We start from the raw sequence: 19,085 nt of genomic DNA, 5'->3' as shown, positions 1-19,085 counted from the left end.
AGGAAATTACCTTAATTTACAGGCTTTACTTTGCTCTACATGTATTAATTGCATTGTTGACACCAAATCTGAAACCAAAAATCCAATGGTTTTGCATTCAAAAACATTTCATTTTCACATTTTACATCAGATTATTAAATTATTTAAAGAGAAATGTGAATGTATTTGTTTGTGTTATTTTCTGGGGAGTAATAGTGTGCTGGGGTTCCATCCATTTAATAATGCATGTTCTCCCTTTTTGCAAAGATATTTTTTAAAAGGAGATAAAACAGTGGACATGATGTATCAAATATACCGATGGCCTACACTGATATATGTATGGGGGGAGGGGGGCAATAAGAAACTGCTCTATTGTGCAAACTACTCATCTGGACACTCTGAGAACCGCAGTTTCGGGTACTTCGTATTGGATCAACTAGGAAGTCTTCCTATGACTTCCTATGTCCATGGTTGAAACCAAAGACATATATACATAGACGTCGCATCGTCCACTAGAGCGGCGTGCCTACCAGGCAGCCATCTTGGAACAGGGCCAGTCGCTCTTACAGTGCATTCATAGACACATGCATGTATACATCCTTGGGCATACGTACATGAGTGCATCCATAGACACATATACATGTAAACATGCAGGCCCGCCGCGTCTTCCCGTTGCGCGGGACATGTTTTTTTCCCATTGTGCTCCCCTCCTAACAATAAATGTGAACTGCAAAATACATTTTCTACATTCTTGGACTATTCATTCTTTTTAATTGCACTGATCATGTTCAAATACCACCCCCTTTCCCTCCTATGGTCTCCCTTGGTATGCATTGCATTTAAGTATAATAATATATCGAGAGTGTGTGTATGTATATATTGTTATTACTATTATTATCATGTAATATCTATTATTATTAATATTATGTTATTGTTATTAAGATATATCACTATATCATTATATAATTATTATTATTATTATTATTATTATTATTATTATTGTAGCCATAGGATGTGTTGTTTATGTCTGTTGTCTTCACAAATCTTCTGTCAGAAGCTCGTCTGCTGATAACATTAAGTATAATTTGTGTAGTAAAACCTGCATTTTTAAATATCCAAGCACCCTGTATCATAGCTACATCTGTGACGTTTTTAACAAACCAATACGTTTGTAAATCTGTCCAAAATTCAATGCGAATGATTCTGCTTAGAGATGAGGAGTTCCTCTTTCCTGCGTATGTTGACGCACCGCCGCCTCTGCTAGCCCTGTTCCAAGATGGCGGCGGTCTATGTCTATATTTCTATGGTTGAAACGCAGCACTAGTGTTGTTATGTGCAGCTCGAAATCTGCTCCGACGGGGAACAAATTATTTAAACCGTTTATGAGCCGCACATTCACCATAAATCCATACGCATTTCTGTTCTTTCTCGTTTTTATCCAGTTTTTACTTGATGATTGATCGGACATGTATCGAACAGACGCTGAATATACAGGTAGTTTCTTGTCAGTAAAACAGTGTCTAACTAACGTCAAGCTATCAGATTCCTCCTCTCAGTTTCAAACAGCTAGCTAACGCTTCCACCAGCATCGACCTTTCTGCAACATCTCCCATCGCTGGCAACCAGCAATGCAGAAGACATGACGACTAAGCAGACAACAACCTTGTCCACCTGTCAGTGAACGTGTCCGACAACCATCTCCTCTGTGCTGGTATGCTTTCCTCTGGTGCTGCAACCTTTATTGTCTCCTGCAGCGTCCCACTGTGCAGAACTGTCGCTATTAAAGGAGTGACTGTGACACGTCGAGCTAATGTTAGCTCATTTCCCCCTTTTTTTCTAAATAACATTCATCAGCTCGTCCTCCTTCATCCTGGAGGGTTAACCTTCTTTTAACTAATTACATTTCTTGTTTGTTTTTTATTTATTAACTTCGTGTCATTGCACGGTCACCTCCAGTCCTAGTTGAAATACTAATCTGGTTAACATTATTAATCCTCTAATTTAATAGTGCCCTTTTTTTTCCGAGCATTGTTAACAGGAACTGCAAGTAGATGTGTTGTTGAAATTTAGAGGATTCAACTTATTTGTCAAGGACCAAACTGCCTGGTGAAGCTTTAACCTTTTAGGCAAATAACCATTTCTAAGCTCCAGATATAGAATTTAATGCCTACCCACCTAATCAAAGTAGAAGGGTTTTAAAGTATTTTTAGGGCCCGACCGATGGTGGATATTTGAGACAGTTTATTATCATGTATGATAAATAAAAACATAAAATTCTCACATTTAAGAAGCACAAAACAAGCAAATGTTGGGTTGTTTTGCTTAAAATAATTACCAAAACAGTTATTCGATAATCTAAATAGTTTACAATTATATTTCTGTCTATTGACTAATCGATTAATCGTGGTAGCTCTAGGCAACATTCGTGTTCTCAAAGCTTGTAACAATGCAGTTGGTGAATATATCAATAAGGGCTTAAACTAAGAAAAATAAAATTAGAAACCAAAGATTGTTAAGACAAATCTATAGGTTGAACCTCAGTGGTCTTGATGGATGGGGATGTCAATTTCTCTCAGACAATGCCCTGTTTACACTTTTTCTAGATCGTTCATCTTGACGCAATGAATTTCTTGCGTAACCGTCTTGTTGTTCTGGGCCTGGTGTTGTTGGCCACGTTACTTCTCTACCTGCTGCTCCCGTCCATTCGCCAAGGCAGCATGGAGCCGTCCCTAGATGCTCAAAGAATGGGACTGATGGCCACTCCTCCTCCTCCACTTCCAACCATCAATGTGACTATTCGCACCGGACAACTACCTGGGGACCCTCCACTGTTCTTCAGAGAAGCTTTACCGGTTGATGGAGCTGGACGACAGATATTGCCAAGGTGGGCTGATGAGTGGAGAGACCTTTTTATAACATCTTAGCAGATAACATACCCTTTCCTTGTTATCATACTAACCCTAGTGAACGAACTAGACAGTGATAATAATATATTAAGTGTTTTGAGGTGCTGCATACAAACGCAGGTCATGCCGCTAACCTACAGCTCCAACATATGATAATTGTCTGGCCTGTGATAAATCCTGAGAAACAAGATTATTTCTCTGTGCAGGCTGCAAGTGGTCCTTCTGCATGGCCAGGCCTTCACATCCAAAACCTGGGAAGAGCTCGGCACGATGGCCCTGCTGGCGACTAATGGATATCAGGCTTTAGCAATGGACCTTCCAGGTAGAACTTAAGTCACTTTATCAAATAAAGCACTTTAAGCACAATAGCATTCTTCACTTTTCCGGGCATTTTTCAATAATAACCCAAATTTTTATGCACAATTGCCACTTTGTTATTTTCTTTATTACTGTCAGCTCCATCATTGTCAAGTTATGTTACTGTATGTTATGCCTTATTTCCCTCTGTTATATTTTTACTTGTTTTGATGTCTTTCCCTTTCTCTCTTCTCTTTCTACCTGCCAATGGGACAAGGAATGCAAATTACCCGCATGGCTAAAATCCCATACATATTTACATGTAAATATTCATTAATATGTTACGTCCTTTTTAAAAAAATAAATAGATAAAATAAGTCTTATCGCACATAATCAACACTTATGTTAGTGACTATACGCAAACATTTTAAAACAACGTGTATGATCTGATATTTTAAAACATTTTCAAAATAACGTGTATGATCTGAGACACTCATGAACTAGATTTGGAGAGCTGAATTGAGGTAAACATGGAGAACAGTGACATGCACTCAGTTTTCATCACAGTGAAAAGTAATATACTAGAGATGAATAACTCTAAAAGTAACATATGAGTAGACTGACACGTGCTTTCTGATATAAACACCACCGTCACTGTTGGCTTTTAATATAGACTTAGACTTAGACTTCTCTTTATTGATCCCTATGGGATGACTCCTGCAAGGAAATTGAGTTTCCTGCAGCTTACAAAAACACAAGGGAGGTATAAAAAATACAGTGTAAGATAACCAATAAACTCTTAGCTGAATGAATACAGAAAGTATAAATGGAAAATATCTTCTTTCTTTTTGTTTTTGTTTGTTTAGCTGTTTTGGGTTTCATGAGGTGATAGTGCACTCTTGTGGTCGATAATCAGAACTTGTTTTTACCTGTCTAATCTGAATGTAGTCTTGCTCCTACAAAGATGAGTTTCCTGTCACTGAGATGAAAAAAATGAACACATGACGTATTCTTACATTTGGCCATATATGAACACTGACGTGTACTATCATGTTAGGATGCGTATACGCTTGGTTTGCAGCGTTCACTTGCTGCTGGGTTGCCATGTGTCGTGCTTCACATGGGTTCTAGAATGCCTTGAAAGTTTGTGAATTCAAGGAAAGAAATCAAAGTTGAAAATCATAAATAGCCCTAAATAGACATGGTTCATTCAATGCTTGAATTTAGATATTTTGAGGGAAAATAGAAATTGAAGTTCTTTTGATTTTTTTGCCATTCAAAGCAGTAATCTTGAAGATTTTTATTTAAATAACTGATAAGTCACTATCTATCGCTGAAGGAGATAACATAATTGTGACTGAGCCCACTGTCACCGTCGTGGCCTGATAAAAGTAGTGCATAATTTGTGTATTTGCAGTATTATGAACTGGGCGTCTGTGGTGACATCCAGAAAAAATGCTGTATTACAGTATTGTAATTATTCTTGTAACAATATACACAATTCTGAAAACTTGAATCAACAACAAGACTCCAGACTGCTAAACTGTATTGTTTCCACTTAAATCGAAATTCTAAATAGTCCAGTACTGAAATCTCAAGGATTGCCACTTAAATGTTGATAAATGGGTTATGTTCTCATTATAATTATTCTCAGTGCTGTAACTGTGTCCAGAATAACTCAAAACACCTGTGTTGGTGTGCAGGGCTTATAAATGAAGTCTGTAACGCAAATATATGTAAAAAGAAAATGTCTGATCACTACCATTTTGTAATTATGTTTAACAAATTGTTCCTCTTCTTGTAGGGTATGGAAAATCTCCGGACTCTGAGGCTTTGAAGACTGATCAGAATAGAGTCGACCTCCTTTCAAGGTTCATGGAGTCTCTGGGTGTCAGGGCGGCTGTGCTCCTGAGCCCCTCCATGAGTGGGCATTATTCCATCCCCTTCCTCATGAAGAACAGCGCTCTGCTGCAAGGCTTCATTCCCATAGCACCAGTCGGTACCCGAAGTTACACTCCACAGCAGTACCAAAATATTCAGGTGAGGGAGGTAAAGATTGCGCTTTAGGTCAAACCCAAACGTACTCCGGTAACATGCAAGCCTGCACGGAGGCTGTGCAGACAAATACATAGATTAAATTGAGAGTGTACGCTACACCTCTAGACGGGGTTAACAATTAATTTCATTATCGATTAGTCTGAAAGTTATTTTCTTGATTCATTGTTGTCCAAAATGGCTTGTTTTGTTTAACTAACAAAAATATTTACTAGGTAACATAAGACGGCCTGAAAGCAGCTCATTTATTCATTTATTACTGCAGTACGTTACGGTAAATTTACCATCCACCAGTATGTCAGAGGGCCGTGTATATCCGTGTGTACATGTGTGAAAACAGTTTTTTTACTCTGTGGTCTCATAGTTTTCTCTCTCTCTCGTGTGTGTGTGTGTGTGTGTGTGTGTGTGTGTGTGTGTGTGTGTGTGTGTGTGTGTGTGTGTGTGTGTGTGTGTGTGTGTGTGTGTGTGTGTGTGTGTGTGTGTGTGTGTGTGTGTGTGTGTGTGTGTGTGTGTGTGTGTGTGTGTGTGTGTGTGTGTGTGTGTGTGTGTGTGTGTGTGTGTGTGTGTGTGTATGTATATAGATTCCCACTCTAATTGTGTATGGAGCCCTGGACACGAATCTGGGCGCTCAGTCCCACAAGAATCTCATGCAACTTCCACATCACTTTGTGCTTAAGTTAGAAGGAGCTCGCCATGCCTGCTACATGGACAAACCCAGGGAATTTCACCAAGGGTTGATTGAGTTCCTCAGCAAACTGAAGTGAGATGTGTGGTGGAGGAACAGGAGATAAAAAGATGGAAACAAAGGAGAACTTGTAGAAGAAGGAGAAGAAATACTCAAAGGAATACTAGTCCCCTAGTCAATGGTTCTAAGAACTACATTACTCTCATATTATCATCACCTGAGGCAAAGAACAATGACATGGGAGTTGGTTTCAATACATGGAAAATAGCATGTAAAACATTGTAGTGGCATTTAATAATACAGTATTTTTAGCATTATATTTTTTTTTTCCATCTTCCACCCAAAAGTAATAGTTGAGCTCAGCTTGTTGTAAAAATAGCTTCAGATTTGTATAATGGTGAGTTTTGTTTCATGTGTTTCATGTCTTTATTTGCATGTAAAAACATGGAATATGTTTGTTTTACTGTTACCATTTTTGTAGGTGACTTGTTGGTTGCTGTAAATATGCAAATGTAGCAGGTGCCTGTGTTTGAATAGCTTCTGTTAGCTTCCCATTTGACAAACAGATTTGTATATTAAGATCTTGTAACCATGCCAGCTTCCAAGAAAAACACATGCTCAACTTAATGCTGAATACAGAATTGATACACACTGTAACTTTAAAGAAAAAGTTGGATATGGACTATATAAAATAACTTAATAAAAACAACAAATAACATACCTTTATTTATATAATGATGATAAAGTTATATGTAAGATATTTGCAATAAGTTTGGACAATCATGCAAAAAACAAACTTAAAATAAGAGATGTGCACAGCTTAAAATAAAAACAAAAATTGTGCGTTTTGTATGTTTCCATTGATAAAATGCCATGTTTTTGCTTTGAAATGAGAAAACACAACCAAATACAGAACACTGCGTAGCACAGGCGTTGTGGAGGGGCTTTTTTTTTTATAATTTTGCAGCATTTTTTCCTACATGATTAAATGTGTCTAATTTGCTTGTGCTTTCTCTATTTGCATGGGTTTTCTAAAGTTGCCGTGTTTGAGCTCTCAGGGCCACCATATATTTTACTCTTTTAGCCCAAATATACAGCAAAAAATCCATACTTAGAAAGAAGGAGACAAAGCATGCAAAATGAAGGAAAGTAATGAGAAAAAAAAAACATATATGTAAATAAATCACAAACATTTACTTGCCTGTTTGTTGATGTAATCATGCTGGTCACAATGGGTCAGTGGACAGTTATCTGCTTACCTTAACTTTACTGTCAATGGAGCAGGTTGTTAGGAGATGTCAGGGGAGAGGGCACAGCAGGGCACCTCATGTTTTTAAACACCCAAGTCTAAAGGTATGGTGACAACAGCTGTGCAGCAATGTCTGTATTCATTAAAAGTATTACATCACCCAAAAGGAGCTCAAACTGTTTCACTGTAGAAGAAAACTAAATACTAGAGTAAGAGGTCCACCATTAAGCTGGATAATTGGAGTGAACGACCTCTTATTTTTAATTATATTTGCTTTATACAGTGAAGTGATTCCCCCCCCCCCCCTTTAGGCAGTGTTTTTTGCATTTTTATGTGGGTGCTGACAAAAATTCTGAATTTTGATGTTTTTTCATAACCTCATCCAGCAATAAAACCGGATCACCCTCCATATTTTTCCAGTATTTGGTCTCCATGGAAACTATTGCCCTTCATGACTTTATCACTCACGTCTATACACAAAAACACTCAAAGAAATATGTCTGCTTTGATATCTTTAGTGTTTTTGCTGGCTCCACTGGAGGCAATCTTGGCTCCACTGTGGGAGAAGCAGGCGGAGTGGATGGAGCCATGGTGGGGGGCGGATCACCAGGCACCAATAAGCCTCTACACTGCCCGGGGTGCTTTAACTAAGACTTACAGGTCTGGATACTGAGGGCAATGTGATATTTGTCAGTTTTTGTCTTTTTCATAAATCCCTGTTTTTACTTTGTAATTATGGAGTGTTGCATGTAGATTGATGAGGGGACACATTCATTAAAATGAGGTTTGCATTCAGGCTGCAACATCATATATTTTCTACCATAGGGAAACCAAGAGGGGCTATATATAAACTATTTGCAATCTTGTCTCTTGCCATGCATAATCCAAAACTGTGAAACACAGGATTTTACCTTTATCGAATCACTGGCTTATGTGACTTAAAGAATATTAGTTCATTTTACTGTAAACCTTTTTCTCTCAATGGTGACTCTTTTTGTAGTTTTGGAATAGAGCGCCTAGTCAGCCTACTGAAGTGCTGATTATATCAGGGGCTCTCCAAGTCTGAGACTGTAGTCTCCCTTCAGACAAAGCTTGAAAAAAGGTGCCAGTTTACTTGCTTAGCTTTGCTGAAATTCCTGGATGCCTTTGGAATCATGATTTCAGCCAAGATACTGTAATAATGGCATATATAATAATGACATAAGTGCAGACTACGTTATAAAATGGTCTGCCCTGAGACAATTATTAGTTTCTGGGAAAGTGGGAAAAACACTTAAATTCCCCCAAATTACTCTATTTCTGATCTATCTGTTTAACCAAATCACACACAATTAGGCTATTATGTGTGTCATTATCTTTATAGCTAATATAATATCTTTCACTTCCTTTCATTGAGCTTCCCCTGAATCTGTTTGGAGGCCATATATTATAGTTTGACACTCACAGGAAACATTTTTACACTTCACTTTTATTTTTGATACTGTAAGTACATTTTTCTGATTATACTTTTAAAAATAGTATATTTTTCATATATAAATAATAATAATAATAATTATTATTATTATTATTATAAATTGTACTTATATCGTGATTTTCTGGGACTCAAAGTGACTTTACAAAACAAAAAATATTCATTGCAAGCACCATATATTCGCCTATATTTAACCCACACAGAAGAGATAATGTATCGCAGTCGGACTTCTCGTTAACTAAAGTGTGAATTAAAAAAATGCTTATGTCAATGCCTAAAATTGTTATTAAGCAGAAAAGTGGATTTATTTCCGGCGCCAGGTCTTTTATTTTGAAGGGTAAGAGCAGCCCGGCCAGCTGTCAGCTGACGGTGAGAGTGAAGCTGCTTACAGCAAGTGGACCGCACAAGGTGAGCCCTGTGATAACTCTGGCTAAAATAGTTTAATAAATCACGCTGTTCGTAGCCCGGTAGTCCTTGTTTGCTATCAGCAGCCTAGTTGCCGAACATGACGCGTAAGACGCGACCATAGCTTCTTGTACAACTAAAGAGAGGATAATAAATTAAGTAGCTACAGAGCTAGCTGGCTGTTTCAGCATGAAGCTGGCCCTCCTCCTCCAGCAGGTAACGACAGCTAACGCTAGGTGTACGTGTGTTACAGTCATTACATATTTCTCACAACATGTTGTGTTTGTTATTATGTTTATTGTAATATGTCGTGTGTGTGTGTGTGTGTGTGTGTGTGTGTGTGTGTGTGTGTGTGTGTGTGTGTGTGTGTGTGTGTGTGTGTGTGTGTGTGTGTGTGTGTGTGTGTGTGTGTGTGTGTGTGTGTGTGTGTGTGTGTGTGTGTGTGTGTGTGCGTGCGTGCGTGCGTGCGTGCGTGCGTGTGTTTTATTGATTGAAAGTTTATTTCCAATATGTATTTGTTGTATTAACCTTTATTTAACCAGAATATTCCCATTGAGATTTAAAATCTTCACTCATCTTTATCTTTACTTTCTAAAAATATAATTTAATTTCAGCATATTTATTTCTAATTTATAAAATACCAATCACCACTTATCTTTACTTTATAACAAGATATACATTCACTTAAGTATAATTATTTATAATAATAATGGTATTATCTGTGTGTCCTCAGTTAACAGGACTACTGTAAATTAATCCCACCATGCTGCCTGACAAAGACGGTCCAGGTGTTGGAGGCGGACAGAGCTCTCTTGAGGGAGAGGATCTCTCTGTGAGTCTGTTCAGAGAGTACCTCCGTCTCAAAACTGTCCATCCAGACCCTGACTACGGTGAGAGAGCTTCATGACACCACACTGATAACACACCGTGACCTTTGGATATGTCATAATTTATATAACCCAGTTTGTTGGAGATCAGAGTGACTTTCTCCAGTTTATAGTGTGTGTTATGTTAATTTTCCTTATATATTATCATTATCAGATCACTTGACACACCCATAGTTAAGAAAAATTGTAGATATGTTTAAAAGTAAACTTTTTAAGTCCGGTGTGAAATGTGATTGCCTCTGTCACTTACATCATTATGTTCTGTAATTTATCAAAGTCCAATTCGTATCTGCATCAGTTAAAGTTAAATATTAAATACTTACAGTTATGTAGGAACCCAGTGACCATGGTAAGAAAGCTGGGAAGTCTCTCACTTCAACAAACAAACAAACAAACTAACTAACAAACAAATGGTGGCCTGACCAAAAGAAGGGCATTGCGCCTACAGTAGTGGCAGCTGTGATTGTTTTGTCTGCAGTTTGGCCTCGTTCTTCATGATGGACCTTAGCCAGGTTCATTTCTACTTTCTTGCATGCTTTAGGTTTTATGAAAATACATAGGTGATAAGGGAAAGCATTCTTGATTTTTTTTCACCTTCAGTCCAACAGTGCTGCTCAACTAGCAACAGGAATTATGACTTCCTAGTGTTCTGAGAGGTTTAATAATCATTAGTATTTAAACAATTGATCTGCTGTCTATTTATTTACTCGTTCAAAGATGCTGCTCTTCAGTTCCTGGACAGAATAGCGGAGGAGCTTGAGCTTCCAATGAGAAAGATCGAGGTGTGTTCCAGTGATGATAATGTAATTTATTTGCGTACATGCTTTAAATACACTACAGAAATCATAAGTAATACTTCCTCTGAAAGAAAGCAGCGGACCTGACCTGCCGTTCCCTCTCCCTGTAGGTTTGTCCGGGCAGGGTTGTGTCGATCATGACATGGGAAGGGACAAACCCGACCTTGAAATCCATCGTACTGAATTCCCACACAGATGTTGTACCTGTTTACCAGGTATGGCGTCTGTCTCTGTTTATAGCGTTACATACCTGTTGTTATCTGTAACAGACATGGAAAAAAAATAGATTTGATATCAATCTCTTCTCCAGGAACATTGGAAATACGATGCTTTCAGTGCTTTCAAAGATGCAGAGGGCAACATTTATGCCCGGGGATCACAGGACATGAAATGTGTAACTATACAGTGGGTATAAACTGCCTTGATAACATGTTTTATGAAACAGGATTTGTACTCTAGTGTTGTGATCTTCACTTGTTTATGTTCTATGAGAGACACCTGATCTAACACCCACTTACTCAACCTGCATGCGTTCTTATTTCTGTCATAACTCTGCCGTGTTTCCTTTGTTCTTCGCAGGTTCATCCAGGCAGTCAGAAGACTGAAGGCAGAGGGACGAAAACTAATGCGCACTGTGCACTTAATGTTTGTTCCTGGTAAGACATTTGACTGCTTCCCTCTTCTTTTTGTAGTTCCACACACCCTTGGTCCGCAGCCGCAGGTGTTTTCACTGATTTTGCCAGACTAGACCTGTTCTCAAGACATGAAAGCGAGTAAATCAACATCACATACGGCAGCCAAAGTGAAAGCCAACCCTAGATTCACTCTTGTTTTTGTTACGTCAGTGCGATGCTTCGCCGCGCTATATTTGTGTTGTTTTTTCTCTGCAGATACAGACACTGCCACACAATGGTAGTTGGCCATAAGTGATGACTGAGAGTGATTAGTCTTGTATTAGTCTGTACAAATCCTTCATACTATACCTTTTCAAGGCAGGAGTTCCCAAAATGTTTTAGCTCGAGACCCAAAAGAGGAATAAGGTGTCTCTTTCCAGGATCCACACTTACGCGATCAAGAGTATGGGAATCACAGAAGTCAGACTCGACGTTACCTCAGTCAGAGAGAGTGAACACATATTTCAGGTTACAGCTCAGGAGAAGAGAGAGAAAAGGAGGGCAAACAGCCTCTTAGCTGAACAGACTGGTTTCCTTTCTTCCATTTTAATTAGTAAAATTACTATCTATCAGCTGATAATCAATCAGCAGCAGGGGGTGGAGATCAAATACAAGGCTGCCAACAAAAGCCTCCCTCACAACTTGCAAATACTATTACAAGACAGAGAGGAGTGACACAATCTGAGAGGGAACATGAATTTCAGGCAGAGGAAGGTGCGAACTACATTAAAATCCTTTACCAAGTCATGTCAGGGTGTCAGACAGTGGAATGATCTAGATGAGGAGGTTAAAAATGAGCAAAACTGAGTATCTTCAGAAAGAAGTATGTAAATATGACTATTAATCGTTACAGAATGACCCAGGATGAGGGTTGATAAAGGTCAAAGGCAGGAGTCAGCAGACACTGTGTTGAGACGGGATGGGAGAAAAAACAAAAAACACTTGTACCCAAACAATAACAGACACACACGTAGTCTGTTTGACTGTCTAGAGCTAGACTGCAGCTCTGATTGCTACCGGATGCTGAAACATGTCAAATGGTGGCGGGACTAGATAAGCTTTTGCTTCTCCCCCTTTCGGTCATGTGAATTGTATGATTTAAACTAAGATAATGCGTAAATACAATCTGTTATCTGTTATCCAAAACTGCTGCTGCTACTACAACTACTTGTTTTGAAGAAGTCAAGCTATAGCGCCAATGATGTGCATTTTAGCAAATGGAAATATGACATTAATAACAAAACATATATTTTTCTTTCTTTTCAGATGAAGAAGTTGGAGGCCACAAAGGAATGGAAACATTCGTAAAACATCCAGAGTTCAAAAAATTAGACATCGGCTTTGCGCTTGATGAAGGTAAATAAATATGTTTGCAAATTTAATAAATAAGAAACTGAACACTGAAAGTCACCCGGTTACTTATTAACTTGAAACTGGGTTCACTTATTGAGTTTATACCATGGCCGCAGCAAATTCAGTTTTCTGTTTAGTTATAATTATCACTCTGGGTCATTGTGCAAGGTACAGTGTATTAAACTGCAGGTCACTATACCAGATAAAAAATTGCTTCAGGCTACATCACCAGTAAGTCGTCTTTGGTAAAACTACTTGGTTTAATGCCCTCCACTAAGGTGAAATGAAGGTTTCTTCAATTAACTTAATGTCTTGACATCTTTACCGTTCATTCATCAGGGATTATCGCTTTCTTATGGGTTATTAGTACTGACTAAACTAGGGCTGGATGATGTTATTTTTTAAAAGGGCATTAATATTTTGTCATTTGCAAATGTGAAAGATTATGGTTATATAGATTTAAAGTTTGTTTGGGCCGTTTTGTGACTACAAACAGTTATGAGACAAAAGGAAATATGAGAGAGATGCAACAAAGGTCTGGAACTGGGAACATTTGCAGGTCATGGTCAGCAGCTTGAGCCCTGGGGCGTCAGCACTGCTGCTTTATCCTTTGTTGTGAAGGGTCACTCACAAATGTCTTTCAGACAATTTATTGAAATTTGCGACAGGAGTGGGTTTAGGTTTGTGAGAAACCCATTATGTCAGTAATTGTATATTTATTATTTTTGTATGTCCATTGCTCGGGGAATGTCTGCTCTTTCCAAAATGGACCTGTCTGCAAATAGTGAAGTGGTGTTTGATACAGAGCCAGTATTTGATTTGATCTGATGCACAGTCAGAAATTGGTGTCAAAATCTGACAACCAAATATTTAGATGTTATTATGTTACCCACTGTGCCAAATTACCCCTATTGATTTTTTTCTGCCAACAGCGAAGATGTGCTGAAAATCCCTGAGAGCCCTTCCTGTGGTGCACTTGTTAATCTGTACATCACCAACTTATGTCCTTTATGTTCTAGTTATCTTTATGCACTACACTAATATTAAATGCTAAAACTATTTTATTTTTCCGCATGTGTTCTGTAGGTCTGGCCAACCCTGGTGAGGCCTTTACTGTGTTTTATGGAGAGAGGAACCCCTGGTGTGAGTATAAAATACATGCAGTTTAATGCTTTCACCATCTTATCAGAAACCAGCATTTTTTTAAAGGATAATATAGTTGATCTGGAATCAAGCAAGACTTCCTCTTTCCAGGGATAACAGTCCACTGCCCAGGCAGTCCGGGTCATGGGTCTAGGTTTGTGGAGAACACAGCTGCTGAGAAGCTGGTAAGGGTCATACTGTGCAAACAGTTAGTAAAACAGTTTAATCATAAAAGCCTGTTGTTACAAGGACTGAGGAGGACCGTGTCAGTGACCATACTGCCTTATCCCTTTCAGCGCCAAGTCATAAACTCCTTCCTGGACTTCAGAGAGAAGGAGAAACACAGGTGAGATTGAACTGTTTATCTTAATATATTGCATAATGTATGTGTTAAGACATTCTTTCTTAAGCATATGTACAACACTTGATCTCTTGTGTGCAGTTCAACTGTGAGCTTTAAGGTTTGATTCCCTTGTCCTTACAGGAAGTCCCTCTATGCTGCTTTTCATTCTGACTTTTCCAACTGTGCAAGTGTTGCTCTGAATGGCTTGTGTATCTGTGTTTGGCTGGTTCTCCTAAGAGTAATGGTACTGAGATGTTTTAATGAACAATTAAATGCTGCATTCATATTCAAAGCTTCAGAATGTAAGCAGTCCTTATTCATGGCCTACTCTGTCGAGACAATAATCTGCCACCTGTGCTAATACCTATTTAACAGAATTATGTCACTTAAATTGAAGTGACGCTGCGAGCTAAGCTTGCAGAAAATTTCTGAAATATTCCACAAATACCCCAGAAAAACTAAGCCTGTTTTTATGAAGTGTCTTGTAAGGTCTTCATCTTGTCTTGTAATTATGCATGTTAAGGATTTATTTTACAGGGCCTTCATTTCTTTATTTTATGGAAATGATGAGCTCTATGTTTGAGTTTATTAGCATTCATGTTCACAGTTAACTGAATAAAAGCAGAATTTCCAGTAAAAAAATCTATTCAAAATGGAAATATATGTATACATGATTGTTCAAAATAAAAATATACTTTTATCTATATACACATGCACTCAAACATCCTAACTTATTCATATACATTTGCTCTGTCTTTTATCTTTTATCCATCTACACGACTAACTTAACTATCTAAAATACCAGTTTTAGAACTTTGCCTCTATTCCCTATAATTGGTACCAAAATAAATAATTTTCTCCAGGAAACTTTCAAGGGAATTATTACAAAATTATAGAAAAAAATTTCATGAATTTGGCTTCCGGTCATTTAAAAGAAATGCTAATCAGCCATTTCTGTTTTGTGTACCAGAGACATAAATGAATACGAGTGAATACATGGATTTATTAATAAGTTCTTTGGTCAAATTAATAAAAGGTTGATTTCAGTGTTTGCCTTGCACAAATGCAATTTTGCTTTAGATGTTTTTATGTGTGTGTGTTTCAGGCTGAATACCAGCGAGTGTTTCACGCTCGGCGATGTCACCACAGTGAATATGACCATGGTCAAAGGAGGCGTGGCCTATAACGTCATCCCAGCTGAAATGGACGTCAGCTTTGACCTAAGAATACCACCTACAGTAAATCTACAGGTACGTACACGTGCGTGTAAGTTGTGTTCGTCATCTGATCGACAGACACGTGTGTCTCCTCCAGCTCAATGTTAACTTTAAACATAATCTCTCAATTATTATTATCTTACCAGGAGTTTGAGAGACAGATAAAAGAGTGGTGTAAAGAAGCAGGAGAAGATGTCACTTATGAATTTGCTCAGGTCAGTGCCCTCACACTCTTATACTTATAAAAATGTTTCTTTGTTCCTGTTGTCAAATACATTGAATCAGCTGCCATCCATTGCAGAAACATATGAACCAGAACGTGACTTCTACAGAGGAGAGTGATCCTTGGTGGAGCGCCTTCAGTGCAGCCTGCAAGGCAATGTGAGTACACTGTAGACACTAATGCATCATTTGTTTGTGATGCCACCTTTTCTTTTGCACATCAGATTGCAGGTGTCAGATTTTGTGTAAATAACTTACAAATATCATTTTCTATTTACATTATCCACTAGATAAAAGCTAAAATATATTGTGACAACTTTAACCTCCTTCATGGCTCCATAACCTACACACCTACCAGTGTACACCGGTGAAATTAGTTTAGGTTTAATTGTTCTCAGTGTGTGCATGTGTTTTTCATTTTCCTTGCTGAGCAATTGCTGAAACAACAGAAACATTACATGAATAACATCTGAGTACTCTTTGCGGATCATAAAATAAGTTATTTTTTGTCCTCGTTTTCATGCATTTACTCCATGAGGTTTCACACCTTAACTGCAAACGTTCACACTTCTCCCACAAACCTCCTCTTTTGTTGCTTATCACAGCATCTAAAGAAAAGTTGGTTTTCTTTTTTCATTTGCTATGTATTCTACTGGAAATGTGTATAGGGCCCTTTTGGTCATGCATGTCTAACATAAGACGTAGCACTTTTAGGATATTTTTTTTTGGATGTTTATCCAGTTAACTGTAGATGTCAAAATCATGCAGGTTCAATTGAATTGAATGACCGAATCTGTCTTTGTATCATGAAGACTTTTGTCTATATCTCCGCTGTAGGAACATGACTCTGGAAAAGGAGATATTTCCAGCTGCCACAGACAGCCGTTTTATCCGAGCGGTGAGTTTAAGAACTGGATATGATAGTGGGGACGATTGGAAACAGCTCCACTTATTCAGTTCTGGTTTGTTTGTTTGTTAAATCTAGGTGGGTATCCCTGCTATTGGTTTTTCCCCAATGAACCGGACGCCAATCCTGCTGCACGATCACAATGAGTATCTGAATGAGCAAGTCTTCCTGAAAGGCATCAGCGTGTTCGAGAGGCTCATCTCGGCTCTTGCCAATGTTCCTGCCTTTCCTGAGGAGGCTTAGACAAGTTTTTATACTAATCTTCTCTAAAACTGTATTTCACTGATGATTTGAATATTTAACTTGAACATTTTGCAGAGATTACCAAAGAATAATAACATGCATATCATGGGGTTAAACTGAGCACTTAGCCTTTGATACTATTGATTTTTTTTTTTTTTTTTTTATGATTCTCAGGATATAGACTTTGCGTTACTCAGTATTGCAGCAGTTTTTTAAACAACATACATACTGTCCGTCAATAGTGCTGACTGAGTGTGCCTGTGCAGTCTTAAAGATATATCACCTATTGTGTAAACAATTATTTCCATTAGTATGGGAAAATCAACTTACTAAAATGTGAAGATGACTTTGAGATCAAACAGTCATTCATTTGCCACTTAATTAACAATGATTCCACAGATGTAATTTTATTTAATAAACTGGAATTGAATAAAGGTATTTGGTCATTACTTTCCATGTTTGAGTGTTGTGAAGGAGAGTCCAGCCTGCTCACCAAAATGAGTGCATTTTGTCTCTGTCGTTGAAGTGAAATTCCAGCGTAAAATCATCCCAGGGTCTTTTTTCGGCAAATTCGGTCATCAAATAACCCAGTGGTCTATTGTTTTTAATCTGGAGATTGAGACGCAGATCAAGACGCTTAGGCGCTAAGTCCTAGAAGAGCTTCTGGCCCAAAGAGCCCAGAGAGGGCGTGCTTGGAGAAGAATGCCATAGATAAGTCTTTCAAAACACTTTTAATAAACTCAGTGTTCACATACTACGTTGTTTGTGCTTCGTTGTATGTCTTATCATGTTACTGCAAAGGTTTGGTGTTATTTTGAGCGTTCACCTTGCTGCACCGAGCTAATCACTGTTAGTTCGTTAATAGTTCATACCAAAAAAAAATTGCCTCGATGGCTTATTTGATGATGATATTTGCCGAAAAAGACCCTGGGATGATTTTACACTGCAATTACACTTAAACAATGAGCAAGTTGGAATTAAAGCATTACACAAAGTGTCCTAAAGGAAGCGAATAGGCTTAATACAAAGTTATAAAATCTATTTGTGGCCATGCTAGCGACTCTGCTCTATGGATTGCAATGTTGGCCGTTCCGTCGGTCCCCCATCAGTGAAATATCTCAGCATATACAGGATGGATAACACAAACATTAATACAGACATTCATTACAAATTTTAATAACTTTAGTGACCTTTGGTGATGTACTGCTATGCAAAAGTGCTGTTTCACAGATTGCTAGTACAGCTTTAGACTGGATGAGTTCCAAATCACATACTGTACATTTTATTTTTATGTACTACAGATGCCTTACAAAATATGCACTGTTGCATGCAGTATTACATACAATTGGAACATGCTGCTTCTTAATTTTTTACTTTGAACTTTGACCCTCTTGCTCATATATGCTGTGCAAAGGATTGTGGGTCAGAATAACCAGAAAAGCATGCTTGCTTGCATACTGCAAAATCCGACCAGATGCAGTAGGACATCCTGGTATTATTGGCATACTGCTTCTGACAATCTATATTGTGACATGCTAAATATGTTTCTGGTATACTTAATAGTGTGGTAGTATGGGTATTGGAACGCACAGTCTGTGTATTATTTTTATGCAGTTAAATATCTAATAATACATTTCTTATTGCTCTGACAGGGAACCCAGATACCTTGATTTTATAATATATTAGAACAGGACAAAGTCTATAAATGGCCTGTCACTACCTAGCCTAGCTTTAACAGTTTCTACAGCAAACGACTTTAACAACATTTATTCAAGAGAACTTTCCTTGAATTATGTAGATAAAATGAGTAATTGTTTTAAACAAGGATGTTTTGTAATGGAGGTGCAAGGGAAATGAGAAATGTCTTTTCATATGTAATGCTGTTTACACGCGGAAAAGGTCAGTCTCATCTACTGCTCCCTTTGGAGTTGTCGTCCAATTAACAGTGTATGGCTCTCCAAGGGGGACTGGCAGGAAGACTGCAGTCAGTAATTAGTCTTCTCTCTCCCCAGGACATGACAGCAGTATTAGCACATGGGGCCGTCAGGGAGACGACTAAAAGCTGAACCCACATCCTTCCTCCCAGAGGGGGCAGGAATAGGTGCAGTCATCCTGTCGGCTGAGCTGTCAAGCTTCTGAATGCCCAGCTGCAGAAAAACAGATGCTGTTTAAACAGTTCATCAAAGAACAGTTCCACATCTCATCTTCTCAGGAAAGCTTTTCATTAATCAGAACAGAACAGTACAGAACAA

At 38.2% G+C, this 19,085-nt stretch overlaps 2 protein-coding genes across 3 annotated transcripts; both read left to right on the top strand.

The window, feature by feature from the left end:
- Positions 1-1,369: 1,369 nt before the first annotated feature.
- abhd14a (abhydrolase domain containing 14A) lies at positions 1,370-6,733 on the top strand. The gene is made up of 5 exons (XM_083938526.1): positions 1,370-1,690; positions 2,583-2,863; positions 3,092-3,207; positions 4,987-5,222; positions 5,819-6,733. Exons 2-5 carry the CDS (start codon positions 2,601-2,603, stop codon positions 5,999-6,001), a joined length of 798 nt encoding a protein of 265 aa, XP_083794652.1. The 5' UTR covers positions 1,370-1,690; positions 2,583-2,600; the 3' UTR covers positions 6,002-6,733.
- Positions 6,734-8,983: 2,250 nt separating this feature from the next.
- Positions 8,984-17,267, top strand: LOC310965347 (aminoacylase-1-like). 2 transcript variants are annotated; one of them, XM_083938884.1, is made up of 15 exons: positions 8,984-9,050; positions 9,781-9,937; positions 10,652-10,716; positions 10,842-10,946; positions 11,042-11,136; positions 11,311-11,387; positions 12,672-12,761; positions 13,845-13,901; positions 14,013-14,086; positions 14,198-14,247; positions 15,350-15,494; positions 15,608-15,676; positions 15,763-15,842; positions 16,521-16,581; positions 16,669-17,267. In XM_083938884.1, the coding sequence occupies exons 2-15, from the start codon at positions 9,811-9,813 to the stop codon at positions 16,831-16,833; spliced, it is 1,260 nt and encodes a 419-aa protein (XP_083795010.1). In that variant the 5' UTR covers positions 8,984-9,050; positions 9,781-9,810; the 3' UTR covers positions 16,834-17,267. The 2 variants fall into 2 exon arrangements, with proteins under 2 accessions (XP_083795010.1, XP_083795011.1); XM_083938885.1 differs by lacking the exon at positions 8,984-9,050 and adding an exon at positions 9,146-9,263.
- Positions 17,268-19,085: the final 1,818 nt, after the last annotated feature.

This window comes from Echiichthys vipera (genome assembly GCF_963691815.1).
Source record: "Echiichthys vipera genome assembly, chromosome: X".
NCBI lineage: Eukaryota > Metazoa > Chordata > Actinopteri > Perciformes > Trachinidae > Echiichthys > Echiichthys vipera.
Note: the sequence above shows the minus strand (reverse complement) of the source record. Positions and strands in the feature narration are given on the sequence as shown.

Coding starts and splice junctions, on each gene's coding strand:
- abhd14a (XM_083938526.1), top strand. CDS start 2,601: ATGAATTTCTTGCGTAACCGTCTTGTTGTTCTGGGCCTGGTGTTGTTG. Junction 3,208..4,986: donor TTTAGCAATGGACCTTCCAG/GTAGAACTTAAG, acceptor CTCTTCTTGTAG/GGTATGGAAAATCTCCGGAC. Junction 5,223..5,818: donor AGCAGTACCAAAATATTCAG/GTGAGGGAGGTA, acceptor GTATGTATATAG/ATTCCCACTCTAATTGTGTA.
- LOC310965347 (XM_083938884.1), top strand. CDS start 9,811: ATGCTGCCTGACAAAGACGGTCCAGGTGTTGGAGGCGGACAGAGCTCT. Junction 9,938..10,651: donor CCATCCAGACCCTGACTACG/GTGAGAGAGCTT, acceptor ACTCGTTCAAAG/ATGCTGCTCTTCAGTTCCTG. Junction 15,495..15,607: donor CACCTACAGTAAATCTACAG/GTACGTACACGT, acceptor TTATCTTACCAG/GAGTTTGAGAGACAGATAAA.